Here is an 11585-nt window from a genome sequence, read left to right as displayed (position 1 = left end):
ATGAACGGTCTGTCTCACAGGCCTTCATGGAACCCCAAGGAATAGCTGATGGAGTTTGTGCTCACTCATGTTCATCTTACCTCACATACATGATGTACATGCTCACATCTCATCTGTACAATGTGAACATGAACCTCTGACCTACTCATTCAGTGTAATTCCATGGAGGGACAAAGACCTCTGAGCTGGGGTGAGAGGCCAGTGCTGGAAATGGTGGTTGTGAGGGGCCAGTCCAGGTGATTGACCTGAGGCTCCTTCCATGGGGTGTCCAGTGCACAGGGGCACAGCCCAGCCCCTGCTCTGCTGGTCCTGCAGGTCTCTGGCAGGAGCCTGGCTGTGAGAGGACACTGCCGTGTGCCAGCCCTGCACACACACACTGTTTATCTGCACAATGGTGTTTTCATCTGTGGCCACTTTCTTGTGAATGTTCTTGAGAGAAACTTGAAGAATATCTAAGCCTTCAGGCACTGCCCTAAGAAAATCACATTTCTTTATAAAGTACTGTTATGGAAGCCAGCTCTGTGACACAAACACCCATTGCCTGTCCCTGCCTGCGCCCACAGGACTGACACACAGCAGGACGGTGACCAAGCTGCCAGAGCACTCAGGCCTTGCACCAACACAAGGGATGAGAAGGAGAGTGTGGGAGTGGAACCGGAACAGCTCTGGAAGAACAAGCGCTGGTGCTGCCTGGCAGAACTGCCATGATGGACTCTCTTCCTGTCCACTAATGCAGACAGAAACTCCCTGCGTCTCCAAAAAGGACTTAAAAGAAGATCTCAGGTGAAAAACAAACCAAGACAGGACACTATAGGGCCCTTTATTTTTTTTTCAACACAAACAAAATGGCTCTTCATTTACATAAACAACTAGGCAGAAAAAAAAGGCAGACAGTGAATTAGGAAAGGGATGACAACATTATCAAAAAACACCACCACAAAATGAGAGTTTGTTGCTGTTTGTTATTGAAAATGTCCAGTTATCTGTTTCCACACTAAACCCTTGAGCTCCTGGTTCCTCATGCTGTAGATGAGGGGGTTCACTGCTGGAGGCACCACTGAGTACAGAACAGACACCATCAGATCCAGGGATGGGGAAGAGATGGTGGGGTGTCTCAAGTAGGCAAACATGCCAGTGCTGATGACCAGGGAGACCACGGCCAGGTGAGGGAGGCAGGTGGAAAAGGCTTTGTGCCGTCCCTGCTCAGAGGGGATCCTCAGCACGGCCCTCAAGATCTGCACATAGGACACCACAATGAACACAAAACAGCCAAATCCTAAACAGACACTAACCACAATAAGCCCAAGTTGCCTGAGGTAGGAGTGTGGGCAGGAGAGCTTGAGGATCTGGGGGATTTCACAGAAGAACTGGCCCAGGGCATTGCCCTTGCACAGGGGCAGTGAAAATGTATTGCTGTGAGCAGCAGAGCATTGAGAAACCCAGTGGCCCAGGCAGCTGCTGCCATGTGGACACAAGCTCTGCTGCCCAGGAGGGTCCCGTAGTGCAGGGGTTTGCAGATGGCAACGTAGCGGTCATAGGACATGACGGTGAGGAGACAATAATCTGCTGTAGCAAAGAAAAAGAAAAAAAAGAGCTGTGCAGCACATCCTGAGTATGAAATGGCCCTGGTGTCCCAGAGGGAGTTGGCCATGGATTTGGGGACAATGGTGGAGATGCAGCCCAGGTCGAGGAGGGAGAGGTTGAGCAGGAAGAAGTACATGGGGGTGTGGAGGTGCTGGTCCCAGGCTATGGTGGTGATGATGAGGCTGTTGCCCAGGAGGGCAGCCAGGTAGATGCCCAGGAAGAGCCAGAAGTGCAAGAGCCGCAGCTCCCGTGTGTCTGTGAACGGCAGGAGGAGGAACTGGGTGATGGAGCTGCTGTTGGACATTTGCTTTTCCTGAGCACGGGGCGCTGTCATGAGAAAAAAAAAAGACAGTGAGAATCCAGGGCAGAGCTCTCTGACAAAAATCAAACCAACTCCCATAGACCCTGCCCTGTCATGCAGAGACACTCTTTTATTTTTCTAGGAGTACCTGTTTCAGCACTGTGGCTGCAGCCCTGCTTGGTGCTGGAAAATGTGCAACCAAGAGCAGGGCCTCTGCCCATGGGCCGTCGATAAGTCAGCCCAGCTCTGCAGAGTGGGGCCACGGGAACAGTGGGGACTGTCCTGGTTCTGCTAACACAGAAGGGCTGTCAGCACTTGCTTTCCCAGTGATAGGGAACAGAGATGGTGAAGGCAGTTTAGGAGTTCCAGGTTTTTTTATATATCCCCCCATATTCACTGCAGAGTGTTGTTGGGTGTCAGAAACCCTCAGCATTTCTGCTGCACTCAGGGAGAACAGAGCGAGTCCTGTGAGACCAGAGGGTGCCTGTGGGTCAGTGCAGAGTGAGGGCAGCTGCTCTGTCCCTCTCTCTTGCTCCAGCTTCCCTGGGCTGGCACCTTTCTGAGATGGGGGCTGATCACACCCCCATGTTACCCTGAAAAGCCACCAGGCACTGCTGAGAGCAGAGGGATCCACCTCAGACCATGACAGGTCTCACCCTTTCCTAAGCTCTCAGCACACAACGTTTAGCCCAGGACACACACAGCTCATTCCCCAGCCCCACAGACTGCATTGCCCACAGCCCACAGGTCAGAGCAAAGCTGGGACACGTGTGCCCATGGACACACCTGCAGGAAAGGACCCACAAGATCAGGCTGTGACTCTGCAGCTGAAACTCCCATCCCCAGAGAGCCTGACAGCAAGAACAAGATCCCAACAGCAGTGACCCAGAGCAGGGGAGCAAGAAGGAAAATGCGGTGAGGGTGGGTGTGAGAGAGGCCAGGGCAGAGGCAGCCGGGCACTCAGACAGCGTCACCCTTCCCCAGCTGTGCAGCCACCTCCCAGACACCAACAGTGCCGGGCAGCTGCTCTCAGCCCCTGTGCTCTGCAGAGGAACTGGAGCTCTGGCTGCACAGGAGCTGCTTCATGCCTTGGAGCCCCCGGCCCTGAGGGCAGAGGCTTTGCTGGGTGGGACAGGAGGACAGGGCCAGGCTGCTCACAGGAGGGATCTGCGCTGCAGGGGGTCACAGGGACTTTTCTCTGTTCTCCCTCCCATAACAATTCTGGGTTTAGTTTCCTCTCATTTCTGATCATTTCCCTGCTGCCTGGAGATTCTCCCCTGAGAGGTGTTTTCCTGTCCATGTCTCTTCCCTGTCAGTGCTCACAGACCATCCCACCCTCTGTGCCCTCCCCCTGGCCCTACAGATCCTGCCTGTTCACAGGGCACTGCCTGGGGGCATCTTCCTGTCTGCAGCCTGGAAAACAGGACAGGTCAGACTAAGGCTGACGGGTCCAGCCAAGGTGATGCAGGTGCTGTGCACAGGCAGAGGGGTGGGGAAGGGATGTCATGAGCCTTCTGGCAGATGTACTGATCACTCAGAGTTGCAGTTCAGGAGTCGCAGTGACTTGTTTAAGCATGAGGGCTCATTTTCATTTTATCCTTTCCTGCACCCCCATCCCTTGGGAGAGGAAACTGAAAAGACAGGCTCAGGAAAGCTCCTTATCTGCCTGGTAATCCTTGCATTGATCTTCTCCTTGAGGCATCCACTTGGAAAAATGCTGGGGTGATCTGGATGTGTGAGCAGCAATGACACACACAGCATCCCCTCCCCCGCAGTAGCACCTTTCCTGCACAGTAGGGTTTGCTCCTTCACACGACAGCTTCTCCCCTCAGTGTTGCTGGGATCTCCCCGGGCAGGCTGAGCGCTGACCCTGGCAGGCGGCAGAGTCCCTGCCCGGCACAGCCCTGGGGTGCAGGGACCCTGCTCTGCAGGACAGCCCTGGGCACCCCTGCCTGCACATTGACATTTACACCCCACAGCCATCCTGGGGAGAATGCAGCATTCACGTCTTGTCACTGACAGTGCAGAAGGCAACCCCTGCTCTGCAGCACATCCTCCCCTCTGATCAGAGAATCTCTGAGAGCTGTACTTACATCTCTCGCAGGCTCTGAACTGTGACAGCTTTCTGAGATCCTACCATGATTTGCAGATGCAATGCCCTGCAGCCACAGGATTCACACACATACAGATTCTGGATTCCTTTGTGCCTTTGCAATGACCTGGGATCTGTTCCTTGGCCTTTGTTGTCTCAAAAAGAAAATATTCTCCTATGCAACCACCACATCACACCACATAAGAAATAATTAAAATGTAGAAAAATAATGAAAGAAGCACAATCTGGGGGTAATTCTGTCCAAGAGGTGTACTCTTTAAATGATTAAAACAAAAAAAGAAGTGAAAGAAAAAGCATTGTTCTAAGAAATTCTTTGAAGACACAACTGCTGAGGTGTAGTAGATGCTTGGTAAAGCAAGAATGACGGTTAGGAATGAAATTAAAGAGCTTTAGTTCATCATGATCATCAGTTCCATATTACTGTTACTAGTGACAGCACCACTATTCACAAACATCCTTCAGACCATCTCAATTTTTCCTGGGCTCCAAAGCTCATCCCGCTCAGAGTTTGACAGGATTGCTGCAAACCCCTGTGGCCCAAATCTCTACAACTGTCTCTGCTCAACAGCCTTTTACCCCAGGAAGGGGAAAACTCCCAAGTCCTCCACTAAAGCATGTCCCAAAGCGCCACATCTCCACGTCTTTTAAACACCTCCAGCAATGGAAGCTCCAATCCTGAGCTGGCAGGACACCACTGGCTGCAGTTGGACATAAGATACTGGTCATGGCTGTGAGTTCAGCCCTCGCTGGCAGAATGTCTCACACCCTCACTGAGGAGGGCATGGGGCTGGGAGATGGGAGCACGTTTCAGTTTCCAGATCCCAGCACAGAGCCCAAACCATCCTGCCCTTGGACTCTGGATCCCATTTCCTGAGATGCAAAGCTGGTGGGGCTTCTGTGGCTAAGCATGTTAAAAGGCATGAATACTCATTCAAGTGTTTGTGTAATTTCTCTAGGAATGTCAGTCGTATATGGTTATGTTTACAAATCTGTAAAACAGTACTCTGCATCTGTGGTAGCCCACCTGGCAATGACAATTAAATAGGCATTTGCACTAAGAGGCTCCAAACCCCATCCACAAGCACACATCTAAGTGGTTCAGATGATGGGTGGTCTGGCAAATGTCACCCTTTGTGTCCCCAGATGATGAACACTGCTGATGTGCCTGTGCAGAGAGTGGCAGGAGCTGGATCCCCTTCTCGGGACAGACTCCTTCCAGGAGAGACACAGACACAGGGGGAACTCATCAGGGCTTTACGGCATTTCACTCGGCATCAGTTTTGACATATTGGGTGCTGTCCTGTGACTGCCCTTTCTGCACAAATGATCATACAAACACAACCGTTTAGTGAGACATGGTCATAAAGGGGCTGTTATGGACAAGAAAGCTCACCGTGAACTCTGGAGAGAGCGAGGAAGTTTATAGTAAGCACCAGAAAGAACCAAGAAGCGCGAGGCCTCTTCTGAAGAGCGGGAGGCCTGAGCAGCCGTGATTGGCCATTGTAGGTGTGGGAGAGGGTCAGGGCATGTCAGGGAGAAGCAATGAGATGGCTGATGGCTTTAGTGAACCCTTCCAGCCATGGCTGAGCCCAGAAATGGAAAGCAGTTGATGTCTGCAGGTGGAGGAGGAACAGGAGGAAGGTTTTCCTGGGAATACGGAAGGAAGAAAGGCCTCTCTTGGGCTAATCATGTATGGCAGTGACATTTCCATGTTGTGGGCATGGCGGTGCCTGGGAGATGGGGAACAGCTGCTGCTGGGGTGGCTGTGCTCAGTCATGGCCCATGAGCGGACCCTGCTCTGCTCCTCTCTTACACTGCCCACACTTGGATGGTCCTCAGGAATCATCCATGAGCCTGGTGGATGCATGAACCTCCTGCAGTGATGGGTATGGATCCAAATATGGGATTCAAGCAAGTGTGGGACTGGGACATTGAGGTGACTGGTGACCATTGCCAGGTGTATGAAAGAAGCTGGATGAGTTGTGACGAACTCACAGGCATTTCCAACTCCACAGAAATCCAGAGCCTTGCAGTTAAAGCAACAGCACTTGACATAAACACCACCCCCAAAACACAAAACACTCACACTGACCACAGGAAAAGCCTTGAAAAACATTGGAGAAAAATCTGCCAGGTCCCAGGGGTCAGGGCTCAGCCGTTCTGGTGATGAACAAGCATCAAGGGCTCACATGGCATGAGAGCCACCTCCACATGGCCCTCACCACCTGGAACCACTGTCTCCAAGTCTTCCCTTCACCAGCCCCCAGGGACAGGGACCTGCACGGGTTGTTTCCTTCACAGCTGTGTCAGTGATGGCCCTTCATGGGGTCCAAACACCCTCAGAACTTGGGGTTTGGTTCTGCCTTTCACTTCATTAGAGGTTTGTTCGTTGTTTCAGTAGCTGCAGTTCAGGATCATGGCAGCAGAGGGCTCACTAACATCTAAAATGCCCTTACAAGCCAAGGCTCTGTGCATCATTTTCCTAAAGGCTTCAAGCTTGATGTGGATGATTACAGAGATTTCAGAATAGCCAAACAGAGACCATTTCCATAATAAATAGCAATAAAGCCAAATTTCTTCTATTTCCTTCCCTGCTCTCTCTTCTTTCCCTTTCCAGAACAGGTGGCATCAGCAGCCTCCAGTCCATATTGATTTGTTGCATCTCCTCATGAAGACTGAATATGTCAGAAAAGTGCGTAACTAAATCACCATGTGAGTGAGGAGACAGGACAGGACAGCTCAAGAGCAGTCACACTCCTCTGGACCAAGAGGTGGGTGTTCCTGGCAATCTCAGGTGCCACAGCACAGTGATATTTGTGGTCAGGGAGTTGGTCAAGTGACGCATCTCCTGTTCTGTAACAGAGTCTGAGTTTGCTCAGGTCACCCCTGACTTGAGCCCCATCCACTGCTGGGTGTTCTCCAGACTCCTGCCTTCAGGAACAAAGTCCCAGGAGACCTTGCTGGTGAAGATGGAGGCAAAGAAGCCATAAAGAACCTCAGTCCTCTCTGATTCTACTCTTACAAAGTTCAGCAGCAAATCTATGTTACCCTGGTCTATTCTTTTTCTGTAAGGAAGTTGTGTCAGCTCATCTTGCTGCCCTCACCCTCCCCTGCAGGTATCAAGTCCAGGGCAGCTTTGTCATCATCCCCACATCCATGGACAAGGTTTCTAAATTCCTCCTTTGCAGCTTCCCCTGCTCCCACCTCCTGTGTGCTGCCTTTGTGCCCTGCAGCTCCAACAGTTCAGACGAGCAGCCTCACAAGATAAATGCTTCTTTTCATGTGTGCTTGGAGAGATCATTCCTGTGCTTGAAGCAGGATGTCCTCTGAGGCTGATCAGATTTCCTGAGCTCCTTCACACTTCAGACCTATTTCCATGTCACACATCACCCACCATCACCCAGTATGTCCAAGTCTTCCCCTCTGGAGCCCACCAGCCTGTGCTCTGCTGCTGGCCTTCCTCCCTCCCCTCTGGTGCCTGGGACCCCACTGTGTCCTGGTCACAACAGCCAAGGTGGACACTGATGTTCACATCCCTCACCAGCTCTTCCTTATTTCCCAATTCCAGATCAAGGTGAGCATTAGTGTTGTTGCTCCACCAGGCAGCCATGTTAAGCAGTTGGCCAGGATCCTCTGGACTGTTGGTAGCTGCAGCTTTTCCTGGCCAGTGAGTGTCAGAGCAATTACAGTTCCCCATAGGAACCTGCTCATTGACTGGTGACTTCCTCAGGTTACTGACAGAAGATCTTTTCCATTTCTTCTCCATGATCAAGTAGTTTGTAACACAAAACATGTTGTCAGCATGTACTGTGTTTACATGGCAAAGTCTTGGAACTGGTTATGAGTGGGCTGTGCTACAGTTGTCACCTCTCTGAGAAGACGACAGGAGTTTGACTGATGTCAGACAGGGCTGATTTCAGCTGCTCCAAGATGGACCTACTCCTTGCCAAATCTGAGCCACTCAGTGATGTTGGCAGCACCTCTGGGATATTGTATTTGAGAAAGGGTAAAAAACGCTGCACAACAGCAGGTGGGAGAGAGGAGGGAGGAAATGGGAGAGAAAAGCTCTGCAGACACCAAGGTCATATCCCACAGGACCCAAGCAGGTCGCTCAGCAGGCCAAATCCTGCTCTCCTGAAATCCTGCTCTTGGCCTTGTGATCATCTCCCAGGAGCCTCAGCTCCACTTTCCCATCCCTGACTGTTCCATCCTGACCAACTCTTTCTGGTTTGTAAGTGTGAAGTCCCACAGGACACCTCACCCCACTGACTCCTCAGTCACCCATGTCAGGAAGATGTTGTCAATGAGCTCCAAAACCTGCCTTGTCCCCAGCCAGGAACCTGGGAGGTGTGGGACCATAGTCCTGCCCTTGGCTTTGCACAGCCCCACATCACACTGTCCCAGGAAGGGCCCTGGGCAACGTGGGAGGGACAGGATCTGACTCCCCAGGGTTGGGGGTCAGGACTTGGCCCTTTGCATAATGAAACACATCCAGGTTTACTCAGCATCAGAGAGACCTTTACATTGCTTTTCCTGACCTGTCATCTCTGCCTCTGTTTCTCAGTTGTGTCCCTCAGTGTGACCCATTAACCTTACAATAAACTTTGAAGTTTGAATCTGACTTTGACTTCTTGAGAAGCTCCATCACCCTCCCCCAGGGTCTGAGGTCCATGGACTCAGCACCAAACCCACCAGAGGGGTCATTAAAGCGCCTTGGGCTGCTCCTGTGCTGCTGAGCTGGGCTGGGCTCCTGGGACACAGGGAGCTCATGGCAGCGGCAGCGCTGCAGAGAGACAGCTCTGCCCAGGAGCAGCTCCTCTGCACACGCAGCAGGGCTGAGGGCTCTGCCTGGGGATCTCAGGAGACGAGCAAGGCAGAGAGAGATTAAAGGTGGTCAGGACTGGAGGATGACTGAGAGCTCACTGGAGGAGAAACCTTTGCAGCCCTTGCCATGGTAAGTCTCTGGGTGCAGGGCAGTGCAGCTGTAGCTCCTGGAGGCACCTCCTGAAACTGGCACAGGCACAGCTTGTGGGATCTGTAAGGACGGGGCTCTTGTCAGGCCATGTTGAACAGCTGTGAAGCCGGGTGAGCACCCAGGGGTGCCCAGGGCTGTCCTGCAGAGCAGGGTCCCTGCACCCCAGGGCTGTGCCGGGCAGGGACTCTGCCGCCTGCCAGGGTCAGCGCTCAGCCTGCCCGGGAGATCCCATGGCAGCAGCTGTGGGGGGAAGGAGCGACCCCCGGCAGGGCAGGCAGGGAGCTTGTGGGGTTGTGGGTCAGGGTTGCTCAGAGTTCCAGATCCCCCCACAGACATGGCAGAGGGTCCTTCAGAACAACGACATCAAGACAGAAACAGCTGCAAGGGAAGGAGTCTGTGCTTTCAGTTTTCCACTCTTGCTCGTCTGGGTGTGCAGTGGGAGATGGGGATTTATTTCTGTCTTTGGAGAAGACACTGAGACCCCAGTTCTCGTTAGGACGTGTCTGGGCTGCTCCTGAGCCCCTGCACACACAGAGCTACCCCTCGGCAGCGCCAGGAGGTGTGAGCAGGACAGAGCTGAGCACACAGCGGGTGGGACGGGGTCTGTGACACTGACAGGGAGCAGACCAGGGACAGACACACAGCTGCAGGCAGCACAGACATGGGCGGGGAGAAGGAGCTCCTACTAGATATGCCAGGGACGGGGTTTAGGAACCCCCCTGCAATTCCCTGCAGTGCAGACACATTTCCCAGTGCAACCCCTGGTCTCCTCTCCTCCCCAGCAGACCCTCTGTCCCAAAGCCATGGGGTCCAGGTCATGAGTCTCCACCTCAGCAGCTGGACCTCCAGGTGAAGGGTTCCTGGAACGGGGTACACAAAAAAGGTGCTAAAAGTACTTGCTCTCCGCTGTCATCACGTGAGTGGCAGCAACACAGCTGGGTCAGGAGAAGGTTCCACAGCATGCCCGTCTGCCTTTCTGTCCTTGCTTTATTTTCTGGTAGCACTGCAGTGTCCTGTTTCTCCACCTGTCCCTGCTGCTCTTGCTCTCTGGGGTTGGGGTGGCACTGTGGGTCAGTTTTTGTTCTGACAGCAATTTCGGGGGTCTTGACCCAGAGGTGTGTTCATAGGAATTAGATGCCCAAGCTGCATTTTAAACTGTGATGAACTGTTTTTCTCACTTGTTAGAAATAAAGAATGAGCTGAAACATCCCTCCATCAGTGAAGGGGTATTCCACGAGAAACAGCCTGTTTATTCTCCTCTACACTTGTCACTGCCTTTTCATCTTTGCACAGGTCCTCATGCCCACAGGCAGCCAATGTCCAACAGCAGCTCCATCAGCCAGTTCCTCCTCCTGCCGTTTGCAGACACACGGGAGCTGCAGCTCTTGCACTTCTGGCTCTTCCTGGGCATCTACCTGGCTGCCCTCCTGGGCAACGGCCTCATCATCACCACCATAGCCTGGGACCAGCACCTCCACACCCCCATGTACTTCTTCCTGCTCAGCCTTGCCCTCCTCGACCTGGGCTGCATCTCCACCATTGCCCCCAGATCCATGGCCAACTCCCTCTGGGACACCAGGACCATCTCCTTTTTGGGATGTGTTGCCCAAGTCTTTCTGTTTGTCTTTTTTGTTACAGGAGAGTATTGTCTTCTCACCGTCATGTCGTACGACCGCTACGTTGCCATCTGCAAACCCCTGCACTACGGGACCCTCCTGGGCAGCAGAGCTTGTGTCCACATGGCAGCAGCTGCCTGGGCCACTGGGTTTCTCAATGCTCTGCTGCACACGGCCAATACATTTTCACTGCCCCTGTGCAAGGGCAATGCCCTGGGCCAGTTCTTCTGTGAACTCCCCCAGATCCTCAAGCTCTCCTGCTCACACTCCTACCTCAGGGAACTTGGGCTTCTTGTGGTTAGTGTCTGTTTAGGATTCGGGTGTTTTGTGTTCATTGTGGTGTCCTATGTGCAGATCTTCAGGGCCGTGCTGAGGATCCCCTCTGAGCAGGGACAGCACAAAGCCTTTTCCACCTGCCTCCCTCACCTGGCCGTGGTTTCTCTCTTTGTCAGCACTATCATATTTGCTCACCTGAAGCCCCCCTCCATCTCCTCCCCTTCCCTGGACCTGGTGGTGTCTGTTCTCTACTCAGTGGTGCCTCCAGCAGTGAACCCCCTCATCTACAGCATGAGGTACCAGGAGCTGAAAGTGGCACTGAAGAAGCTGATTCAGCCATTTTTCTGTCAGCAGCAATAAGTTACCCATGTCTCTTCAGAAGTGATTTCCAGTTCATCTCAGGAACCTCCTGTGCATTGAGCATTTCATCTGTGATAACCATGTTTGTCAAGGAATTTCTTCACCCACGGCACTTCTCTAGAGCAGTGACTCAGAGGCCTGTCTACCTGTTTCTGGGGCCCTGGTACAGCTGGTGTCCTGTGTCACATCTCTGTAATACAGGTGTGGACCCATTTTGAAATCACTGTATTTCTGAAATTGGGGCCATCTTTTTGAAACACCCCGCAAAAGGGGATTTCCTCAGTCTCAGTACTTGGAGCTTGGGCTCTTCTTCCAAAGCTGTGGTCAGCCTGAATAAATTTCCCCCACAAGGCCATGCTG

At 52.6% G+C, this 11585-nt stretch overlaps 1 protein-coding gene and 1 pseudogene across 2 annotated transcripts; one reads left to right on the top strand and one right to left on the bottom strand.

Annotated features, from left to right (window-relative positions):
* Positions 1-962: 962 nt before the first annotated feature.
* On the bottom strand, positions 963-1888 carry LOC309447215 (olfactory receptor 14J1-like; annotated as a pseudogene). The gene has a single exon. The product of its transcript is annotated as an olfactory receptor 14J1-like (transcript).
* An 8401-nt stretch (positions 1889-10289) lies between these two features.
* On the top strand, positions 10290-11225 carry LOC309447214 (olfactory receptor 14A16-like; the record flags this gene model as incomplete). The annotated part of the gene is made up of 1 exon (XM_082067618.1): positions 10290-11225. One exon carries the CDS (start codon positions 10290-10292, stop codon positions 11223-11225), a length of 936 nt encoding a protein of 311 aa, XP_081923744.1.
* Between the last annotated feature and the right edge of the window lie 360 nt (positions 11226-11585).

The sequence above is a fragment of the Streptopelia decaocto genome (assembly GCF_964273445.1).
Source record: "Streptopelia decaocto genome assembly, chromosome: 17".
Taxonomy (NCBI): domain Eukaryota; kingdom Metazoa; phylum Chordata; class Aves; order Columbiformes; family Columbidae; genus Streptopelia; species Streptopelia decaocto.
The sequence above is the reverse complement of the archived record's forward strand: the minus strand, read 5'-3'. Positions and strand labels throughout refer to the sequence as shown.